General features: G+C 40.8%; 1 protein-coding gene across 4 annotated transcripts in view; it reads right to left on the bottom strand.

The window, feature by feature from the left end:
• Nucleotides 1–8,584: 8,584 nt before the first annotated feature.
• ATP7B (ATPase copper transporting beta) overlaps nucleotides 8,585–24,163 on the bottom strand; it is a 39,039-nt gene continuing 23,460 nt past the window's right edge. For 3 of the 4 annotated variants that reach the window (XM_034074454.1, XM_031047718.2, XM_031047719.2), the window contains exons 9-21: nucleotides 23,929–24,020; nucleotides 23,669–23,796; nucleotides 22,385–22,539; nucleotides 22,046–22,180; nucleotides 21,141–21,335; nucleotides 19,459–19,641; nucleotides 17,434–17,632; nucleotides 15,955–16,101; nucleotides 14,520–14,662; nucleotides 13,517–13,720; nucleotides 13,306–13,423; nucleotides 12,425–12,527; nucleotides 8,585–10,866 (exon numbers count right to left, since the gene is read on the bottom strand). In XM_034074454.1, coding sequence (XP_033930345.1) covers nucleotides 10,602–10,866; nucleotides 12,425–12,527; nucleotides 13,306–13,423; nucleotides 13,517–13,720; nucleotides 14,520–14,662; nucleotides 15,955–16,101; nucleotides 17,434–17,632; nucleotides 19,459–19,641; nucleotides 21,141–21,335; nucleotides 22,046–22,180; nucleotides 22,385–22,539; nucleotides 23,669–23,796; nucleotides 23,929–24,020 — 2,067 coding nt within the window. In that variant the 3' untranslated portion in view covers nucleotides 8,585–10,601. The remainder of the gene's footprint in view (nucleotides 10,867–12,424; nucleotides 12,528–13,305; nucleotides 13,424–13,516; nucleotides 13,721–14,519; nucleotides 14,663–15,954; nucleotides 16,102–17,433; nucleotides 17,633–19,458; nucleotides 19,642–21,140; nucleotides 21,336–22,045; nucleotides 22,181–22,384; nucleotides 22,540–23,668; nucleotides 23,797–23,928; nucleotides 24,021–24,163) is intronic. The other variant, XM_031047720.2, reaches the window with a different exon arrangement.

The following is a 24,163-nucleotide window of genomic DNA, read 5'->3' as shown; positions in this document are numbered from 1 at the left end:
CTGTATCATTTTCTTCACAAAACCAGATGGATACATCTTTCTGCAGCTGTTTGCAGTCACTTCTCACACCTGAGCTCTCTATTCCTTCTGCTTTCGGTATCAGCTAAATCCTGCAATTGTATTTTGAATAGAAACTAATACAAGATGAAAAACTGCCATGCAGTAGGAAAGCCTGAGCCAGAACTTGAAAATATTAATAGAGTGTTTAGTCTGAAATAACTTACTTTGTGTGGAAAATAAGATGGGGAGAAAGGAAACATGGAAAGAAACATATGCAAGAGGGACTGCCTAATATTTTTTAAGTACCAGATAGAAAAAGAGATGTAGGGACACCACTAGTGACCAGTTGCCAACTAGATGTGATATCCTCTACCCCCACTCTCCAGGCTCTGGCATTCAGCCAGTTTTTAACCCAGCAAAGAATCACCCTATGCAGACCATGAGCTGCCAGTTTCTCTATGAAAACGCTGCGGGAGACAGTGTTAAATGCTTCACTAAAGTCCAAATAGATAGTGTTTACAGCCTTTACAGGTGGAGAATAGGTTGTGAGGGTATGCCATGTAGATGCTCATGATCCCAAAAGTCTATGAGGTTGTTCCAGAAATAAGCCCCATTGTCCGATTGAAACTGGATGGCACCTTCCAATGCCATCCCAAGTTTCTAGGCAGAAAAAGAAACCACGTGGGAAAGACCCAGGCATATGTCAGCCACTATTACATGTATGGGAGTAATATACCTGAATCTTGTTCTTCTGAAGAGCACACACTAGTCCACTTCAACCTTAGCAGGGTGAAGAAAGGGGAGATGAATCTGAAGTCAATGCATGGTGACCCAGGCCACAGTGTCAGCACCACATGGGACTGAAAAAATAAACAGGACCCTGGGATCTCCTAAAAGTGCACATCACGCACTGGTGATGATGGAATCCACCTGGAAAGGCAGCATGGGGGCTTTTTCTCTGTTATTAAAACAAGAGAGGTGGTATAAGACCCCGGTGACTTAGGCCTGGTTTCTCCAGACTCTGCCCTTGAGCTGCTGTGTATGTGGCCTGTTTTGCTTCCACACATGAATCCCAAAGCACGTTACACACGAGACACCAGCTAAACCTGCAGTGGAAGATGAGAAACAGAGAAGTCAAGTATTAGCACAAGTGGCAAATTTAAATGACCTATGTGCATTCTTTTGCCAGGCCAATGGCTTAAGCTTGGAGTAGCTTTATTAAGTAAGTGGAAAGATAATTTTCTTTCTAAGGCAATAGGAGACTCTCAGCTGAGAAGAAACCATTGTCATCAAAGCACCAAACTCTGTAAACAGGAATCTTGGGATCAATAGAAAGCCATGAAGAAAACAAAGAGAAGGACTAATGTTCTCTCAGAGCAACAGATGCTAAATTTGGATAGTAGCTGATGCAGGGGAAAGCAGCCATCAAGAGAAATGTGCTAACACTTCCTAGTTATTGCTTTGGTACTGCCCTGAATGGAACTGATGGTGGCAAGAGCTGGAATTGCCTGGAGTATCACTGCCTGCTTTGTGCCCCAGAGCCTGTCTGACCAACTCACCAGAATAAAGGGAATATATCATTTGCCGTGGTTTGCCATTTCTGTCTGTTTTTTTTGGTTCTTGGATGTTAAAGGCCCTTTTTTGCTGAAGCCAGCATATGTGCTGCAAAACCTCTGCGGCCATTCACAGCACGAAATGTCTGTATGCACAGCACAGTTCATGAAAGGGAAGAGTGTTAATAATGGTAAAATTCTCAGTACACCTACCGACATTTCTAAACATGTGTTTTAATTAATAAAGAAGTAAATGGAAGAAGAGTATCAGAGGAAGCATTGTCGTCAGCCCTGGTGGGTAAATGTGATGCACAGAAAATACACACACCTTGGCAGAATTTGTAATCTGCTTTTTTCATTACTCTTCAAGTCTCTTATTACAGGGTTTTTCAACGTTTCTCTTTTCTGACTTAGTCGTACAAGACGCTGAACACAAGCTGGTGAGAGTGGAGAGGGGGAAGAAGTTGCTGGGAAAACAATCATATGTGTCTGATTCAGAGACCAATCACCTGTCTGCTGGTGAGTTACAGTTTTGGTCATTTATTTTTACAAATCTAGAAATGAGTCCTTTTAAATTCCATTTTGATTTTATTTGTTTTTTCACAAACAAGCCAAGCAATCAGGAGAATAGGGGAAGACGGTGGTGAAAAGACAGGGATGAAATGTAAAATATCTTGGACCCTGCTAGGGTCAAAAACCACTCAGGTCGCTTCATCTGGGCCTTAGCTCAGCCTCATGTAAGATGCCATTAATGCTTTCCTTGTGGAAGCAGCTTGATGTTTTGATCACCTTTATCTCAGGTTTTGCATTTAATAAATGGTCAGAGAGTTAAGTAACAACAACAGTGACAATTTGTTACCAAATTAGTGGTGCACTTTTCTGTAGAATTAGGCACTTTTCGAAGGAGGAAAGTAGAGAGGTTGCTTTGGGCTCAGCCTTGATTCACCCTTGTCCCCAGCCCTCCATCTCAGCAATGCCGTAGAGGCCCTGCCCAATCTGGGCCAAGATCCCAGACTGAGGATCTCTGAGCAAAGCTGCTTTGTTACTTTGAAGATCTCTCAAGGGCAAGGCTCTTTTTCTGCTGCCTTGTATTTGTTCAACCTGCCTATTATTTAAGCAAGAGGGTCTTTTTCTACATCCTAGTGTGCACAGAAGTGTGCTCCCATTTCCTCCCCTCATTTTAAGCACATGTAATTACTGCTGTAGTCATTAACTTGTTAATGGCTTCTGCAAGAAAAGGAACTTCATCTGCCACCTCTTTCACTGAAGAGGTGCTGTGTGGAACCTGCCTTGGGCTTGCAGATTTTGGGGTACTCCCAGCTCAGACACCAGCACCCCCCTGAGTGGCTGAGGCTTCCTACACGCTGGGATCCCCCAGCAAAGTGCCCTGGTGGTCTGAAAATCTGTGTGCCTCCTCCCTACAAAAGCAACCCTCACATCTCAGTTTCTCCCCCTGTTCACTACAGGTCCTGGTGAGCAGCTCCTACCCTCTAAGATACCTGTGTGCCTTGCAAATATTTCTTCTCCTTGAAGTTTCTATTTCTCACCTTACCCAATAGCACCATATAAGCCCATATTTTATGGCCCACAGACCATAAAAGTAATACTTTCCTTGCTACAGAACTGTCATCCTTCACAGCAGTAATGAGTGAAAATCAGGCATCCTGTTTTCAGGATAGACAGGAGGTGCCTCATGTCCCCAACCCTGCCAGTGAGGCCAGGCCAGGCTACAGCAAACCTGCTTAGAGGAGAGAAATGAGTTATGGCAAAATAGCTCTGCCAACAGCAATGAGTGCTGCCATGGGAGCTTACACCTACCACCCACAGGCAGCTTTCTCAGCCTACCCATCCCAGTGGTGAGTACCCACGCTGTCGTGGTTTAAGCCCAGCCAGCAACCCAGAACCACACAGCCACTCACTCACTCCCCCTCCTTCCTCCCCCCTCTCCCAGAGGGATGAGGAGAGTTGAAAGAATGTAACTCCCACGGGTTGAGATAAGAACAGTCCAGTAACTAAGGTATAACACAAACCACTGCTGCTACCACCAATAATAATAATGATAAGGGAAATAACAAGGGAAGAGAATACAACTGCTCACCACCCACCGACTGATACCCAGCCTGACTGAGCAGTGATCTAGCCCTTCTGGGTAACTGCCCCCAGTTTATATACTGGGCATGACATGCTGTGGTATGGAATACCTCTTTGGTTAGTTTGGGCCAGGTGTCCTGTCTCTGCTTCCTTCCAACTTCCCCTCCTCCCTGGCAGAGCATGAGACTCAGAAAATCCTTGGTCAGACTAAATGTTACTGAGCAACAACTAAAAACATCAGTGTTATCAGCACTGTTCCCAGGCTGAAAGTCAAAACCACAGCACTGCACCAGCTACTAAGAAGGAGAAAAATGATTGCTACAGCTGAACTCAGGACACACACCAACAGAGTGCAGGCATCTCTCACCAAAACTTCCCTTTCAACACTTCTTGCGAGCTTTTTCAGTGCAACATGGCCTTAGCCAGTGTAGTGCTAGCCAGGTCACCTTTAAGCCAAAATCTGCCTTTGCATGGGTGTGAAGCAAGCAGCACACTACCCAAAAGCGTTGCCTATCTCCCCTCTTCCCTAAGATGGTGGTACACTTAATGAGCTCCATGGTCTGTAAAGAAAGCAATCAAACAGCAGCTTCTGAGTAAATTCCTTGTGGCACGAATATGTGGCAGGTGTATGTGTTTTTTTAATCCTTATGTCATAGTGAGAGGATAAAATTCCCAACACAAATGACAACTTTGCAGCAAGTATCTGACATAATTACAGTAATTATATTGTCTCTGCGCTCTCTTGTAAATCAGTGACAGTGTGTATTTAATGAGCTCTTTCCTGTTCAGCAGGTTGCTTCCAACCACTCAGATTTGCAACTGCAATGCAGAGCTATCTTAAAATAACACTAACACCTTTCTGGGGGGACACAGTGAGTCTCTTGGAGAAGGATCTGACTCTGTACACCCCTCCTGGTGCCACTGAAAAGCACAGGTAGGCTTCAGAGAAAGTCCCTGCACAGGTCTTATATTCCCTGGTGAGTAAAATGTTGTCAGTTCTGCCGAGTGATCTGGATGTGGTCGATGTGAGCACTGTCAAGATGCAACTTGCTTGTAGCCTTGTATCTCAGACCACAGTGGTTTATATTGTACAGTCTAATTCCATGCCCTGTAGGAAAGCCAAGGTTTTCCTTGTCTCTTCACAGCAATCAAATACTTTTGCAGCCCTTGGATGTCCAGAAAACGGACAATCAGCTTTGCCCATGGAGAGGCACCTCTAGAGGCACAGCAGGACACGTATGGCAGTGCCTATGCTCTCTATGCATGGAGTGTGCACCTGGCCTGGGCTGCTCAACACATCCCACACATCCTAGCTAACAGAGAGGTCACAGGGATGTGACACATCTGGGCCATCTAAAATTCAGTATTCTTCTGCAAAGAGCCTGTTACATTTTTACTCCAGGGGCAGAGTTTATTGGAAGATGTCCATGTCATGGCAGGGGGGTTGGAACTAGATGATCTTTAAGGTCTCTTCCAACCCAAACTATTCTGTGATTTATCATGTCTGTCACTGGGAGCACATGATGAAGCAATTCCCCACCTGGCAGGAAAGCCAGCACAAACCCATGCACTTGAACACTTGCACTTGATCTTCACTGCAAACTCAGAAGTCCCATGCCTCCCTGGCTGTGTTCCTTGCTTCAGCCCTGTAAACTGTCCCGCTGATTCGCAGGGACTTTGTAGGCCAGCTCTGAAACCAGAAAATGTGTGGATATAAGAGGACCACACCACTCCTTTGTACCCAGTGCCTTCCCACATGAGGCTTCCCCCAGCCTTTCCCAGCAGAAGGCTTGGCACCAGCTTGGCAGGGACATGCTGGGTACCCCAAGGTACCCAAGGGGCCTGATTAAACCCACAGGCTCAAGTGTGGATGAGCAGACCCATAACCAAATCCAATTAAAATCAGCATGGAGTGGCCATTCTATCTGCCTCCTTGCTGCTAGCCCACACCATGTGTGTGTTATACATCTGCCCCTCTGCACTCCCTGCTGCCTGCTGGGCAAATAAAAAGGCCACAGAGCTGCAGAACAGCTGGGAAGTATGAGCTTTGCTGTGCCGTTCCCTTGTGTTTTCCCATAGACAGAGGAAATCTTGCCTTCCGTCTGCCACACATCCCAGGGTGCCACCATTAGCCCTCACTCTAATACTGTAAGGGTAGGATAGAGGTGAAGAGCTTAGGGGACATGGACACTCAGCCAGCTGTTCCCAAAAAAACAGGAGTGTCTAAGAGAAAATTAGAGACACAGAGAGAAAAATTGTAATTTTAAAGTAATTTGCTTTAAGAAAAAGTGCCACAAACCATCCTCTACCAAAGTAACAGTATGGGTCATCCCACTGATCACTGATCCCCAAAAGCTCTGGTCCCAAGCTTCACCTGATGGGTGCCCCGAGGCCTTGCACTGCCTGGAGACTGCTCCTTTTCATCAGCTGGTATCACCTCACAGCTCCTCATCTGCCAGGGACTGCAGCACCAGGGGAAACTTGGGAAATCATCCTTCTGTGCATGAAGATAAACAACTGGTGAAATCAGATCACTGCATGGAAAGCCTGTGGTTTGGGCCATAGTTACCTGCAAAGCCTGGGTGCTTCTAGCTCAAGACAAGGAGAGGAATTAATTTGCCTCCTTCTGTATTTGTGTCTGTCTGAGGCATGTGAGCAGGATGCTTTGAGCTTCACCACTTCTTTTTTTGTTGTGACTCTCAAATGATTTCCCAGTGAAAACCAACACGCTTGCTGTTGGCAAGTAGGGGAAATTCAATACGACACGTCAGTGTTATCTGATTTCCCATAACTGTACACTATTGCATAATTTCACCACCTACCCATTTTTTTCTTCACACACAGGTGCATTTAGAGAAAATATAATCCATGGAAGAATATTTAGCCAGAGAAAGGTTGTAATCAGCTTTGACAGAAATCAGACAGTTTATGTGTTTGAAAATGTGGTGAGGGAGGAGGAAATGAAATGGAATAATTTCTTTCCCATGAACTTAGGACACCAAAAAGTTTTACGGCAAAACTACAGCATGAGAATTAAAAACTACACAGGAAACACTGCTCCTAAGCTATTGTACTAAAATAACATGAAAGTCAAAGATCTGATTCATTAGATGTCTTCTGTGTTGTTCCTCCAGCACCAGTAACAGGACAGCACCTGGCTCTGCCAGGGGCTCTACAGGCAGATGGTCCTGGTGAAGACAAGAAAAGTCCAAATTATGCAGAAATGCAGATGCTGTCCTCCATCTCATATGCCCCTCTAGTGAGTCAGCTCAAGCTTAAAAAGAACACATGGTCACAAGTCTTATGAGGAACAGCTGAGGAAACTGGGGTTGTTTAGTCTGGAGAAGAGAAGGCTCAGGGAGGACCTTATTGCTTTCTACAGCTACCTGAAAGAAGAATGGAATGAGGAGGTGACTGTTCTCCCAAGTAACAAGTGATAGGACAAGAGGCAATGGCCTCAAGCTGCACCAGGGGAGGTTTAGACTGAATACTAGGAAAAATTTCTTCACAGATAGGGTGCTCAGTCATTGGAACAGGCTGCCCAGGGCAGTGGTGGAATCACCATCCCTGGAAATGTTCAAAAACTGTGTAGATGAGGCCCTCAGTGACATGGTTTACTTGGCAGTCCTAGGGTAAAGGCTAAACTTGAGGATCTCAAAGGTATTTTCCAACCTATTTGAGTCCATGATTCTATGATTCAAAGTGTCAGGACTAGTACTTATATTTCTTTTTTTTTTTTTTTTTTTACTATGTGTAGCTGTTCTAACTGCCTTATAGGCATTATGCACATTTCACAGCAGTTTACAACCTAAGACAGTATGCAAATACAGTTAGGAAATCTTAACATATTTTCCAGTTCATTTCAGGATGTTAAATAAAGTCAAATCCAATCTTTCTTCCACTCCTTTGGCATCTCTTTGGAGCAGGACAGTGTGATCAGTTCTCTAATTCAATAGTTTCACAGTTCATACTACGTTCCCAGAAGTAAGAGAAAGCCAGGCTGGAGAGAAGGTCAGGAAATTGCCCAGGGGAGCAGCCTGCCCCAAGGCAAGATTCACCTCTGGCCCAGCACATTGTCATCAGATATGTGCCTGTTTGCCGTGTGCTTCTGAAGAGCCTCCTTTTCAATCTCTTCCAGTGCTCCACAATCTTTCCTGTTACAGGGTTCCTCCCTAGTGACTAATCTAAATCTCCTTTGATTCAATAAGCCTATTATTTCTTGTTCAAGCCACCACGAACATAAGAGACACTGGAAAGATGAAAGGAATCAATTGTTCTCTTTGTGTTTGGAGACTTGTACTTCGAGTATTCTGTAGGCAAACCTACTCAAACTCCTTCCATTTATCTTCTTATATTTCTCATTCTCATGTACTTACGTGCTCAGGTTTTCCAGATTTTTGTTAAATTTCATTGCTCTTCTCTGAACTGTTGACAGTCTTTCCTGACAAGCATGACATACAGAACTAGACCAGCTGATGCCTCTCCAGATCTGAACAGAAAGTGGTATTTCATGTCATGTGGATGATATAGTCTTTGTAGATCTCACTGATTGTTTCTGTTCATTTTGCAGCATCACTATCTGGTTAGAATGGGTCACAAAATGAATGCCAGCCACTATTTGACCTTTTTCTGCCAAGCTTTAATTCCTCCCTTTCCTGTTTTGTCAGTTCTGTCCAATTTCTCAAGACAGATTTTGAATCCTAATTCAACAATTATGATTATCTACTTGCAGTCTCACCTACCTCAACATACAGTACAGCCCTGTTTATTTTTCCTTGCTATACTCCTGCCTTAAATAAATCACAAAGCAGTCACAAAATCCCTCTTGTACATGTATCTTGCATTCCGATAATCACTGCTTCTGCTTTCTTTTTTGCTGCTGCTTTCTTTTTTGCCATACCCCTCCGAAAACAGAAAAGCAAAGACACAGTGTTATTTTCTTGTTTGTTTGTTTTAGTAAAAAATAACAGTATTTTTACTGTGAGCACTGGTAAAAAGACATACAACAGTAAAACAGTAGACCATCTTCCCCATAGGGACATGTATAGGCACCTATGGCATTATTTGAAAAGTGTGTGTGCTGTGAAAGTAATCTCTACACATATAAAGAGATTTTACAATTTTAAAACTGATTCGTAATTATATTTAAACAGTGCTGCTGAAGTTTTCTAAGGAGACCTCAAATATACCATGAGGAAGAGAAAATAGGAAGACCTGCCAAATGCTCCAAGCACAGTTCTTTTCCTCTCCGACTTGTTTTTCATTCTTACATTAGGAAGAGCATGATTTGAACCCATGCTGGAAACAGCTCTATCTTTAAGTCAATGAAAATAAGTGTTTATTTCACATTGTTTAGCATAGTAATTCCTCTATTTTCATTTTTTTAGATTAAACTATAAAACTCTGGTCTGCTTAATTCAGAGTCCCACAGCTAAGCAAAGCAGCACCCTGGGACTGCACACATTCAGTGCACCAAAGCCCTTGATTCCTACTGTCCTAACTCTAAAAAGTGTTAAGGGATGAATTTGACATTCACAGTGATAGTTACTGCAAGCTTTGGTAAATATGCTAAACTGAAAACAGGGCTGTTCAGTACCTTGATTTCTTATTAAACTAGAGTAAATAGGGAAATTAAAACAAATTCAAAACATGAATACAAATTTATATTAAAATTCAAGCTATTACAAATCCTCTTAGTTTAAAACCTTCTGTCATCAGAAAAGGTTATTTATATGATAGCAACTAGAAATCCCACATTTTAAGGCCATTTTTCCACCATTAGCATTTAAACATGTGTCTCCCTTTTAAGAAAGATGGGGTCAACTTATGCAATAAACATACTCCTTTCAACCATGCTTGGGTGACATGGTTTAGTGGGAGGTGTCCCTGCCCATGGCAGGGGGGTTGGAACTAGATGATTTTAAGGTCCTTTCCAATCCTAACTATTCTATGATTCTATGCTCCAGCATAGTTCTGCTCTGAGTTACACCATGGTAAATACCACCTTTGCTCACAGTGGGATAAATTCTTCACTCTGTCAGAGGGAAGAGACAGACAACTGCCCAATTGTCAGGAGCTTCATGGGGTCCTTCAAAATATCCACAGGAAAATGATACGCTAATTTGGATCAGGAATTTTGTGGACTTTTGTGGAGAAAGGAAAAGTTTCTGGTGACTTAAAGAAATTTGTCCCAAACAGGATTATCTGTAAACATAGTAATAACTCATAGAAGATACCTTGTGCAACAACAGGAGAAAAAAAGAGCTTGCATGGAGCAAAAGAGAAAATCTAGGAGAGCAGAGGAAATGACAGAACAGGAAGTTCAGAAATGCAAGTGTGCATCAAACAGATGCAATACCTGAAAACACATGAAAATCTTTGAAAGAGACCTTTCAGAAAGTTATAGTCAGTGAAACACTGAAGCATTTTTATTCCAAGGAGATGCACATAAATCCTAAAGACAAAGTGCTCTCACAGTGATATGACTAGTTAGGATTCAGTGAAAAAATACAGCTTCCTACCAGAGAGCAATTTATGCCATGTCTGTTTTCATTTGGACACAGAAATTATTATTTGGCAGCTAAATATTTTTGCTTCAGGTGCTCTTGAAATAATAAAATTAGAAATAATGCAAAGTATGAGACTTGGTGCCTGGCAAACATCAAAGTCCAGAAGAAAGAAACTCTTTTAGACCCTGAAAATTACAATTTTACATTATTTCACTAATTGCTGTGTGCAAAGGAGCCAGTTCATTATAGAGCCACAGATCCTTTCTGTGACTTGAAATAACTGGTGACTTGAAAAAAATCCACAAGCCAACATTGAGCTGAGTAGCAATTGTTTTATGAGCTGAAGGAATTACTTCATTTGAAGTCTTGAAGCTCTTGGTGAAATAAGTCAGTTCCTGCCATCACTAGTGGGAAGGAATGTTTCCTCCTGTACTAAGAATACAGTGCTTCAGATGTACTGTTCTTCATCTCTTCCATTAATGAGCAATGACCACTTGTCCCCTTCTTCCTCAACAAACCCATTATGTTTCGGCAGCTTGTCTGCCGTCAAGGAAGAGAGAGATACTTGGCTAATCTGATCCCAAGGAGCTGGTCTGGATGAATCCCTCCTCCTATCATCCATTCCAATATGAACACTGATTTGGGAAGGAGTAAGTGGCTTCATGTGGCCTTGAGCTTGTGCTTCATAACTTTCTGTGTCTGGCTTCTTATAACTAAGAAGAGAAAGAGAAAATGTGTTTAGTACCAAACAATGAATGTGTAGATGTGTCTTCACATCAGAACAAATCAGAAACTTCTGATAACCCAAACGTTACCCGCACTCCAGACACAATGTTAATGGCTAAAAGTATTTACAGCATTAAGACATTTCAACAGTAGAAGAGAGGGACTCTCAAAGTGAGATTCTTTAAGAGTTTTTATGAGTTTGCTGAATTATGAAAGGGCTCATAGTAAACAACTGGAGAGGAATGGATTCAATAACCCAAAATCACTTTCTGATTCAATGTATTCTAGGTCAGAAAAAGTCCAGCAATGGCAAGTATGCATGGTCTTCTTCACATACATGTATTATCTTGCTCTTTGGAATATGAAGCTGTGTTCAACTGATGTGAAGCTTCAAGAAAGATTATTGTCCCACAGAGTATACTGTAATACAGCTTCGATAAGTCTGAAGCCAAATGTGTTTTGGGGGGTTCTCAATATCTAAACACAGTGGAGTCTGCCAGTTAATGTAATCAGCACAAAATCAAAAGATCATAAATTCCTTCAATGAAATTTCTCATCCTTTGTATAATTGCACACAGAAAAATTTCAGGATTAAAATCCTGTAGTAGTAGGCCTGATTCTGTGAACTGACATGAGTATGTATGTAGTTTTTATTCTAGATTGCCAACTCATTGAGCATTTGCAGGACCAGAAACATGATGCAGCAACAGATTTCCTATACTAGTTTATACTGTACTACACTACACTACAGAGGATGCCAGCTACAGTAAAAATACATGGAGGCTTGGACTAATTTCAGACGCTGTGAAAAGTCTTTTTTTTTTTTAAATGGCTACTCACATAGCTGTTAAAAACAGGTCCACTGTAACTGCAACCAAAATGGGCACCCAAAAAAGGTAGCATAAAAAAAATCCTAGAATAGCTTGGAAAATTTTTTTACATTTGAGAAATTGTGTCCCTTCCAAAAATACAGAGCAAGATACTTTATCTGCAACAAATTGCAGAAGAATAAATACACTGCTTCTCTCTCAGATGTGGTGTCCCTGCCCATGGCAGGGGGAATGGAACTAGTTGATCTTAAAGTCCTTTCCAACCCTAACTATTCTGATTCTTTCTCTCTGGCTAGATTAAATAGACAAAAAAGTAAAATCAGGTACAAATGTAAAAAACATCTAATGCTACATTATGGAGAACTATCTTTTAAATTATTTTTTTCAATAATAATTGAAAAATAATTGCTCACAGCAAAACCAGTGCTAATTATTATTGCACTTTATATTGAACTAGATCTCCAACACAGTTGTCCACATGGCATCCAGTGACACATTTAGCTGCTAGTTAAGGAATGCTCAGTACTGTCTTAGTCCAGGTGTGCTCATAATAGTGACACCTGCCTCTTTTGGAGCCAAGGATTAGAAAGTACAACCCCAAGCTAAAAGACTGTCACATACTTCTATGCAGACAAAGCCCAAAGTAACATTTCACTTGAGGCTCAGCAGCAGTGCTGCCTATGGTTCCCCAGTTAATGAGTATAAGAGAACTTGCCATTTCAGCTGCAGAGAAGACAACACGACAGACACAGAAGAAGCTGCCATGGCAGCTGATCCCATCCAAGGCTGAAGCACAAGGCCAATAGGCATGAACACACCTAGCAAAAAAACATATATGGACATGCATCAGAGCCACCTGTCTCAATACAGACATTTCTGTCCATGCATATCATATATCAGCAGTTCTACAATATGACTTGCTGAGACCTCCATAAGCACAACTGGATTGATATACATATATTCGCTTATTTTCAAATATGTCCCTTCCACTGCAGAGGATGACCTTTGCACCAATTCAGCTACAAGACAGTGGCCACAAGGCAAGACTATTTGTCCCTTCCAGCTATTCTGCACATAGGAAACAAAGCAAAAGCAATAGAAAGACAAAGTAAACACTCAGGCAAAGCAGGGGGAAGTTAGTCATAAAGAAAAAGAACACTTGAAGTAAGATTTAAGAAGGAATTTGGAGCATATCTAACAGAAGCAGAGAGAATGCAAGTAGTGGGAGAGAAAATGTGTGATTCGGGGCCAATAAAAGAGGAAGCACTAGAAGTGGAATGGTACCTCTGGTTAGAGCTGTGTTTGAATATACAGAAACTAATCCCCAAGTACTGCTGTGTGAAATAAAAGCATGCTTTTAATTTCATCATATGAGAATTTATTCCCAAGAGTTTAAAACTTGGGGAACAAAGGTTATTGGATGGTTTTTTTTCCAAAACATGTTTAAAAACATAATAATATTCTTTTTGTCTTCCTGACAAGGTTTAAGTACTCTAGAATTCTCTTTGGTTCTTTGGGCAAGAAATCCTGCGAGAGGCACCACAGAACTCAACAGTGCTTCTGTCTTCAATAAATAGAGCTCTGGCAGTCACATACCTGCTGCTATGGGTATTCCAAGCAAATTATAAATTAAGGCGAGAACCAGATTTATTCGTATTCTCCGAACTGTTCTCTTCGATAAGTGAATACTGGCAACTACATCCAGCAAGTCATTCTGCAAGACAGAAGAGCATTGAAAGTTTTCCACATGCAGTCTTCCAAATACCAAATCAAGTATAGGAGTACAGCCCAAGACTGTAGTGCTCACTCGGATAAGAACAACATCGGCTGCTTCAATCGCAACGTCAGTGCCTGTTCCAATTGCAATTCCAACATCGGCCCTGGCTAGCGCAGGAGAATCATTGACTCCATCACCAACCATTGCAACCTTCACCTTCCCATTTTGGAGTTCCTGGACCTTTGCAACCTTGTGAGAAGGAAGAACCTCAGCAAAGACTTTTTTGATCCCAACCTATGTATAAAGAAAGAAACAAAGAAAGAAAGTTGGTGATATGCTTCCATGCTGAAATGAATGTTCTGTCTGAAGGGAAAACGAAGATCAACCAAACTAATTCTGGTGGAGATAACACTTGCAAGCTACACGGAAAGCTTAAGAACAACATGCCTTTGGCATAAAAAAAGACTGATTACACCCCCCCCCCTCCATCTTTACTGCAGACATGCTGGCAGACCATACTCTGCTATTAGTATCATACCCCACAAGGCATGTAGAAGTAGAGCTTCAGGCTCTATAGCCCTGGCAATAAAGGTTTAATGGTTAGAAGAGCCAGTTTTCAGTTATACACGCTGCTTAATGCACCAAAAAGTTTCAGTGAAATCATAGAATCATTTAGGTTGGAAAAGACCTTTAAGAGCAACAAGTCCAACCCTTAAGCTGGCACTGCCAAGTCCACCACTAAACCGGGTGCCCAAGTGCCCCACTTTCACAACTTTTAAATACCTCCATGGGTGGACACTCTGCAGCTTCTCTGTGCAGCCCCTTCCAATGCTTGACAACCCTTTCAGTGAAGAAATTGTTCCTAATATCCAATCTAAACCTCCCCTGGCACAACTTGAGGCCATTTCCTCTTATCTTATTATCTGTTTCTTTTTTAGAAGAGACCAACGCCCACCTTGATGCAACCTCCTTTCAGGTAGATGTAGAGAGCAATGTTTTCCCCTCAGCTGAGTTACTTCTCCAAATTCACTAAGGTGAACAGAGTTTTAGAAAGTCACCAGTTTTTGTTTTTGCAACACAGAGAAGCAAATACCTGAGTAGCAATGGCTTTTGCAGTTTTCCTGTTGTCCCCCGTTATCAGCACCACATCTATGCCCATGTTTTTCAGCGTGTGCACAGCAAGTGCTGCCTCCTGCTTGACAGTGTCTGCTATTGCAATCATTCCACACAGCATACCTGCATAGAGAAGAAATTCCTCTATCAGAGAGGTGTGGAATCTAAGTGACAGCAAGAGAACAGGACTTCCCCTCCATCTATCAGACCATGGCATCTTGTGAAATAACACATTGTGGGCAATATTGACAATCATAGGCCTGAAAAACTGTCTACAGTTTTCTAGGTTATGGGCTCTTTCTTGCACACACATGCATACTTTTGTCATTTATCTCTTTCAGATCAAACAACAAACACCGTTGATATTCGGGCACAGGGAAGAAGGGGAGGAGGGTATCCTTTAATCATGACTGCCTAGCTTTTATGGCACAGAGAAATACAACAGTGGGCCAGAGAAAGTTCTCATATCTGTGGCCAGGTCAGATGTTGAAGCCACTCCTTCAGGAGGAAGCATATAGAGTATCTGCTTTTATGTCCCCTAATCTTTCAGGGTTGGAGCTCTATTATAATTTATTACTTTCATACACAACCGTTGTACCTACCTTTTAATGCATTGATTCAATAGTGCATCCACATTTCCTTTATATGATTTACAAAATCTCATATTGTTTTATCACTGCATGTTACCTTTCAAAAGTAAGTACTTAACTAAGTTTTGTACCCCATATTTGCTGTCAATAGCAGCGATAGGAACGCCAGCTGTATATCAGGGCCCTTATTTCCATGCTAAGAGGACTTTATTTTGCTGACTTACCAAGGGAGCCCAGGCTGAGACATGCAAAGGCTTCTCAAAATTGCTCTCTAGGACCATCAGGAATATTTATTCAGTAGTTGAATCAGAGGCCCCACTTCCAGATCTCAGATGCACTGACAATCTGTCATCATGGTTTCTCATAGTAAGGTATTGTCTGGGATCTCTTTCTGCTTAGCACAGAACCCCTCTGGCAAAACCCACTTAGTCTGATCTATTATACTTGAATATCTAATGAATCATCATGTTTAGTCATGAAATGTTTTGAAATCAGTGATGCAATAGGTTGGCCTGTGATCCTTTAGTGATGTAAAGTTAGAATGGGACAAGGCACTGCTTTTCTGAGCAACAGTCCTAGACAGCAGGAGATTCATAAAATAAAATAAAAAAAAAATGTAAACTATCCAACAAAACCTTATAAACACTGTTCTGAGGTGAAAGCTTCTTTTAACACCTTGATACTTGGCAGTTCACAAGCAGTTCTGCACTAAAAGATTAGTAATTTCTTGACACTAAGCACCAATTAATTGCTCCAGTTTGTTTTTGTCCATTCCATGGTAGGATTAACTGATGTTAGTAAGTCACACCAAAGAAGAGCAGTTACCATCTATAGCCACTAGTATGGCAGTCTGTCCTTTTGTTTCATGATCTGTCATTGCATCATTTATGTCATTTGCAATATGCAAGCCATTGCGTCGCATCCATTCACGGTTTCCAATCAATACTGAGTATGTGTGAGAAACTGATGGACCTTTGTGCACAGACAGAAAACAAAATGAGCAACTCAAAAACAGTGAACACAAGCCAGAGACATTTGAAGATGACAATGTCAGGGTGCATTAGCTAGGAAAACCTCTTCTTCAGGGGTTCTTTTGTGTTCCAGATTGGCATGGTCACACCCTGGACACAAACAGAATTAGTCTTGTTCAAGTGATGCTATCATGGCCAAACACAAATGCATGGGTATTACCTGAGACAGCCTCATAAAACTTTTCTCCCTCAAGCCTCAGTCTGTGCCTGTTTATACACAAAACTGCATCGTGAACTTAATGGAAGTATTTGCCTTTGCCATTTAGCATTGTTTTCCTGAGTAAGTGCAATATTCATGTTTTGTAAATGCCATGCTGCTTTATTCTCACAGCTAATGGCTTCTTTCAAATATAAAGGCTATTTCTGGTGAGAAAAAAGTACTTTTGTTCTAACAAACAATGAAACCATACATAGGGCACCTCATTATGGATTCAACCCAACTTCACAAGACCTGTATGAAGCAGGTGAGAAAATATTACATTAACACCATTCACAAATGGCAGAGTTCTGATGATTAAAGTTCTTATTTTATTTAATTCTTCTAATAGCTTTCTCAAAAAGGTCAGGAGAGCCACAGCTTTCTGAAGAAAACTGATGAGCTTCTTAAGAAAGGCTTTAAATACTTTTTCTTTCTCTCCTACACTATAAAAGAGCAAAGTGGCTTCCACAGAGCTTGAAACAAAACCAAATGTATTGGCTTAATCAAAGCCAAGAGGCACTGAAACTCAGTTTGCAGATAAATAATGCTTTATTGTGCATCTGCTGAAAATATTATTTTTTTAATTAAGTGCCTTGGGAGATATATGAACAGAAAACAAAAGGTCCAAGATAATATGGAACTAAAGGGTAGGATATAAAAAGTTGAGGTAAGATATACCAAATATAAAATATATATGCTAAATGTAACTGCTCTAAATGGGGAGATAATGCTAATTGGACAATTTCACTCTCTGCTGGACAATTCTTCTATCCAAAAGGAACACTGCTGAGTATGCCTTAGAGCCTATGTATTTTATGGGCTTCTTGAGTACCTATCATTGTAGCATCTGAATTCTTATTTAGGTTTCTGAATTGCAGAGAGATTCAGAGTATGGGAAACAGAGCTCTGATTTTTGTTAAGGCCCATTTTTGTGCCACATGTTCTTTGTCTCTTGCTGCCATAAATCCACCTGTCTGTTGTTCCTAGCCTTATGGGATTGTTTTACAGTGCTCAGCACTTTTTGATTCATCAGCTCTCACACTGTGACTGGCAGTCATTTGGTGGCAGACATACCATGTGATTCTGAGAGCATGACCAACATATTATCTCCCAGAGGAGCACTGCTGTCCCCGCTCCTGTTAGCATCCAGCTTATCGAGACCCTCCTCGGCCATATCCAGGACAGCCTCAACACCTCCGACCTTGCAGCTGATGCCACAGCCTGGGACTGCCTGGAAGTCGGTGCAGTATCCCAAGCTCTGAGTACCAAGCTCCTGCAGATGTAACCAGAGTTCATCATCAGTCTGTGCTACCCACATGGGGTACAAATATTAGATAACTCCTGCTGAAAAGAGGCTTCATTCATCCTCTTGACAATGACTGACTGACTGAAAAGCTGTATGGAGTACCCAGTAGCACAGAAGTTAAAATAAGGATGTTCTGGACATGCTGTGATTTAGATTTCTAGAAAGGGACAGCCACACAGATCACATCCAGGTCTCAGCCCTAGCACAAGCAAACTATAAAGGGCAGCTTTTCCTCATAGCCGAAAGTTGAAGCAGTTACACTGGGGATTCATGGCCTCAGACAAGACTAGAAACTAAAGACAAACACTACAACCATACAGCTACACAGCTTCTGAAGAGGTGTAACTTCCAATTAATTAACAGACAACTGGCTGCAGGGGATCAGGCCTTTTAAATAAAGGTAATAATACAGTGCAAAACTGTATCAGATTCCTAGAGTGATTTGTCTGGATGATAAAGGAACTAGGTCTTTCTGCTGAGTTAGAGAGAGAAGCCAGTGAGAACCTTCAAGATGAGAAAAGGGATTACCAGGGTCCTATGAATTACCAAAATAATGGAGAAAATCATAGAATCACAGAATGGTTTGGGTTGAAAGGAATCTTAAAAACCATTCAGTTCCAACCCGCCTGCCACAGGCAGCAGCACTTTCCACTAGACCAGGTTGCTCAAAGCCCCATCCAGCCTGGCCTTGAACGCTTCCAGGTATGGGGCAGCCACAATTTCCTTGGGCAACCTGAGCCACCACCTCACCGCTTTCACAGTGAAGAATTTTCTCCTAATGTCTAATCTAAATCTCCCCTCTTTCAGCTTACAGTCGTTATAAGGCTTAAAGCCAAAATAGTCATTTATATTACTAGATGATCTTAAGGTCCTTTCCAACCCTAACTATTCTATGATTCTATGATTCTATAAACAAGTTATTCTGGGTTGTCTCTGGAAGTTGGAAATACAACTCTGGAAGCTGGAATTTCAGTGATCTTCTTACAACACAGGGATGATAAGGCAGGCACTAAGAATATTAGCAAACAGTAATGCTGAGCAGCTTTGCAATGCATATAAGCTATGACCCAGTAATAACTGGTGCATGGGATGACTACAGAAGTATCAGAGTACTAAGACAAATTTGAAAACATAAAATGTAAAATACAAGAAAGGCAACTGAAACATGTTCTTGCCAATAAATTTTTCCATAAACCAATTAATGACTTTTGTTGCAAACCGAAATTGGCTATTTAAACCAGGCTTCCTATTTTGGTTACTATTTGTGCTTTCGTTCTTCCTGAAACATTTGAGGAACACATGCAATATATAAATGATCTTTGAGGATTTGCAAAATTTGCAAAGACTGGAGAAATCTATTAATTCATTTGTGAAACTCACATAGTGAGGATTTAAAGCTTTTTGCTTAATCTATCCAGATAAACAAGCGACTAATAAAAGTGACTAGTCAGGTAACACATGAAATGTCACCACACACATTTGCTTCATGACGCTGTTTTAAGCATAAGTATTCCTCCTGCACATACATATTCCACAGTCCTTATTTCCCTACTAGTTCAGGAAAAAAATTTGTAAGATCTTGTTTGAGAACTCCACAGCATTATCAGAAAAACAAAGCTTAGAATATGCTTTCTGGTATTGTCCAGACTAAGATGCACAATCATAAAATCTCCCAGCTTTCCAGTCTGCTACTATTCAGGCAGGCCTGTCCCTCTGGGACTTGTTCATTTTATACAATATTGCTGCATTTGCACAGATCCCTTCAGGCCTTAGTGAATTGGAAGGGTAAGTACCTCTCTGCAATATTTAGTAACTGCAACTCCTAGAGGATGTTCGCTGCTGGCTTCTGCAGTGCCAACCACTGCTAGTACCTTCTTCAGAGAGAGCACAGCTGTGTCTCCCAGCAAAAGCACCCTCATGACTTTAGGAACTCCACAGGTGATGGTCCCAGTTTTATCAAACATTACAGTCTTGATCTGCAAGAAATAAACCAGAGTTACTGCCTAAGTCCTGCAATCATGGAGATGCTCATATGCTTTAAGCACATAAGCACAGGCAAAACCTTAATAATCACTGGATTATACCCACACCAAGACAGAACAGACCTGCAAAAGCAGGGATTCGTGTATGTACCTAGAACTATCTGTACAGTAGGTCTCCTTATGCTTTCTTATTCAATCCCCAAACAATGATTTCACCAAAACTACAACATCATCCTGTACCTATACCAGGATCTCAGACAACACTTATTACAGGACTTGTACTGTCCTCTGTGTGAGCATGTATGTATCTACAGGCAGGATTCACATAATCTACCTTAATCATTTTTACCACAAGGTAGATGATCAAAGGAGGACTTTTACAAGTACTGCTCTAAACAATTAACAATAGCACTGGGAAGAGAAGACTCATTAATTTATTTGGTAATAGAGCAGGTGGGGAGAGTGCAAGAAGCTGCAATAAGTTCTGGAAGCGACAACCTAAATAAAATCAACATTGTACTATTCACCAAATTCATCAATCCCTTCTTGTTAGCCAGCCCAAGGGGTCTTGAGAATCAGGAATAAACCAAACAACACAGCCCCAAATACAATGAAACCCAAAGCTAAAGTCAATTCTAACCCTGAAAACAACACAGCACAGAGAAACACAAGAACCAGAAAGCTCAGCAAAGTAGTCACTATTTCTATTCCCAATTATTCCAACCCACCAACTTCACAGAATCCAACAGTTCACCTGATTTTCCAGGCCCTGATCCTAGTCTTGCTTAAATTCAAAAGGTAAAAGGTCATGACACTAATCAGCAGTCTTTTTTTTTTTTTTTTTTTTTCCAGAGACTTGAGAAAACTTCTGGTCTGTGTTTTATAATGTCCAGCAAGAACAAGAATTACCAGACTGTTTGACTTATTCTTACCATCTTTTTCAGTTCAAGTGTTTGCTGTGTGTCTAATCCAGTCTACCATAACATGGTTTAAACACATATTCTTTTGACTGGCTGTGGACATGTCAAACCTGTTCCTACTTTGAAGGGCTTTTTCTAACTCCTTTCTATCTTTTTTCTCTGTTCTAAACCAACTTCAAATCATTCAGTTTTTCTCTTACATCCTACATTTTAAACTGCTGATCATGAACAATATACATTTCATGACAGCCCTCTGAGGAAATAATCACTGGATTATTGGGCTTTTTTGCAAAAGAGGTAAAGAGAGTGCAAAATGCAGAAACTTCTGTGATCATGCAGAAGATAAGCAGCCTCACTTTTATGAGATTACAGGAACATTTGACTCTCAACATTTTGCTATGACTGTTTTGAAGAAAGAAGGTCAGATCTGTCTTCTTTCCCTTCATGAGCAGAAACCAATAGAAAACAATCAATATTCTGCAGTCTTTCTCCAGACCAGAAGGATTTTCTAGGAAATCCTTGCTGTGTAGCAACAGCTGGGTGAGCTACAAAAGTACAGAATGAACTATTAACCTTGTGTGCCATTTCCAGGGGTTTTCCACCTTTGATGAGGATACCATTCTGTGCAGCAACGCCTGTGCCCACCATCACAGCTGTGGGGGTAGCCAAGCCTAAAGAACATGGGCATGCAATGCTCAACACAGTGATTGAGGTTTGAAACGCAAACCTCAATATTAGTTCAGCTTTTGAAACGTGTTTGTTCTGATTCTGCAAGAAGAGAGAAGGGGCAGAGGGAAAGAAAGAGATGTATGATTGCTGGTAGAAGACAACATAGTTTTACAATGAGTCATAGTCATTTCAAAAAACACATCTGCACAGAAACCTCCAATAGAGGAAAGCAACATATTATTGTTACTGCAACAGTACAGAAAGGTCAATGCTATGAATTGCTTATGGCAATATTTTCTGTATGTTTTGCTGCTCAAGCACACTTATGTTTGACTCTGCTCTTGGGCTTCTGGGTGAAAATATAACTTTCCCTTACAGCTTAGTAAAGGATAACTCTATTTCTGGGTACACAGATTCCCAGTTTCTGACCATAGCGAACACACATCCTAAAGATAACAGAAGCTCATCTTTCTAAAGCCAAACCCACTGTCTACCATCAGGAACAAAGATGTCCAAAAAAATTTAGTCATGGTAGAAATGTCTCAGCTATAGATCATGTTTAGTCCACAAAGGCTGCCAGTAATTTCAGTTTGTAGATACCACATGCAGAACTAAGGGGTAAATGGGAAGATACATTTATACCTGCAGACAGATTTTTATTAGCATAATTATTTGCTCTGTGTAGAAAACACCATATTGTATACAAGTATTTGCCAAATTGCAACATCAAACCCTACACACAGAAGGTATGTTAATTACATTGGAAGATGTCCTAACACCTGAATTCATCTCTTACTGAAATTACTTACAGGAAAATATTTTTGAATAACATCAAAATTTATAAACCCAATTGTGATCCATACTATCAATGTCACTGTTGAAATGATGATGATAAACGGTACAAAATATCCACTAAACTGGTCTGCCAGTTGCTGGATGGGTGCCTGTAAGAAAAACAATAGATATTTGCATGTTTATGGTCAAAACTCATAAATGTGCAAGGTTCATGAAGACATCTGATAGTCTATCTCATTCTTTTTTGAAGTCTGGAGAAACACATAGTTTGCTGAACAAGTAAATAAAACAAAATATAGAATCTTTTTCTTATTTTATCAAAACCTATGAATAAATTTTTCTTTTATTTTTACCTTTGACATTTGAGCTTCTTCCACTAATTTCACAATCTGTGCCAGAGTGGTATCATTACCAACATGAGTTGCATTAACAAGAACTGAGCCATGTGCATTTATAGAACCAGCAATCACTGTGCTCCCAGGCTTTTTGGTGACTGGCATAGCTTCTCCTAGAGAGAAAAAGTAAAATAGATAAACAAATGCTCCTAATAACGGTGAATATAGTCCAGCAGGCCACAGCTCATTGTATGCTAGCAAAATCCATATGGTAAGCAATAATAATTAGAAATCATATATTATCTATCTCCAGCTAGTCAAGACATATTAAGTGGTGTAATACTTTTATAAACATTCTTCTAGGTTTACTTCCAGAGAAAATTTTGTTTCTTTGGTCCTAACTCTCCAGTTCACCACCCCTCAAGAAGGCCAGGAGCAAACTGATTGTAAAAGGAACTTCTAGGAATTTCTCCAGGCAAAATCCAGGCAATGCTTTGCATAGCCATGGGTAGTGGGAATAAAGATATAAATCTGTATTTATTTCTACCACCCTCAGTTTTCAAAGACTAGAAAAGTTGTCTTTATGGCAAAGCTCCTCTTCTCACACTGCCTCCCAAAATATAATAGCTCCATACAATCTTTATTTTCTTTATTTTTAGGGTTAGTGATAATGACTGGTTCTCTTAAACTAAGGGTGTTCTTGCTCCCCAAGCAAAGTAAATACGTAACTAAAACAAGTAAGCCAATACCAGTGTAAAGTTTTCATATCCTTTCATAAGAATTGAACAATGCAATTAATCCTTATTACATTTATAAAATAAAATGAAAATTTCAGATGCTGTGAAAAAGTCCCAGGACCTTTAATGAGCATCATGTTGTGAAGCTTTCTTTCCATCTCTTTGCACTGGGAGAAGTCCTGTTCAGTGCCCATGCATACACACCCCAACATCTCAGCAATATTTCCCCATCACCCTTTAGATGATATTTGTGAGAAGGTACCATCTCTACAAACACATTCCAGTGGAAATTCCTACAAGATCTTTGGAATAATGACAATAGTATTTAGACTCTACCCATCTAATCAGAAAGTTATTAAAAGTAACAAAACTGAGCAGAAATTCCTCAGCTTTTTAGGCTCTGTGCAGACACAGATTTGGCTTCAAGCTCACAAATGCTGGGCGTAGTATCCGTTAAGGTGGGAGGTTACGCACACAGCAGCTTTTGGGTTGGGTCTGCTCTATTTTCTTGTAAGAAAGAATTCTAGAGGATTCAATTTCTTTGTATAAGTGTAATGGAAGTTACCAGTAATGAGAGACTCATCTGCCATAGAAGTGCCTTCAATGACCTTTCCATCCACTGGGAACTTTCCACCAGGAACAACCTTTACAATATCACCCCTTTGAACCAGTTCAACAGCTACCTGCTCCTCCCTACAAAAGACAAAAGTAAAACAGACAGATTATTAACCCATCAAAATAATAATAATGCGTTCATACTGGCTACATCAAGCCTAGTCTTTGCACCGAGGCAGGCTGAAGCGGTTTTGGTTCACAAATATATACCTGATGATAGAGTGGTCAGGTCCAAGAGTCACCACAGTGGCTTCTGTGGCTTGAAGAGATATAAGTTTAGCAAGAGCTTCTGAGGTCCTACTCTACGAAAGAGAGATGAATGTTTATGATATATTGATATATACAAATGCTGATGTCTAATTAACAAAATGAACTCTAAATGACCTTGTATAATACAAGCTACAGCAGAAATATCTGACTCAAAATTCCTCTGAATAGTTTTATT

Source organism: Melopsittacus undulatus, chromosome 2 (genome assembly GCF_012275295.1).
Source record: "Melopsittacus undulatus isolate bMelUnd1 chromosome 2, bMelUnd1.mat.Z, whole genome shotgun sequence".
Lineage (NCBI taxonomy): Eukaryota > Metazoa > Chordata > Aves > Psittaciformes > Psittaculidae > Melopsittacus > Melopsittacus undulatus.
Note: the sequence above shows the minus strand (reverse complement) of the source record. Positions and strands in the feature narration are given on the sequence as shown.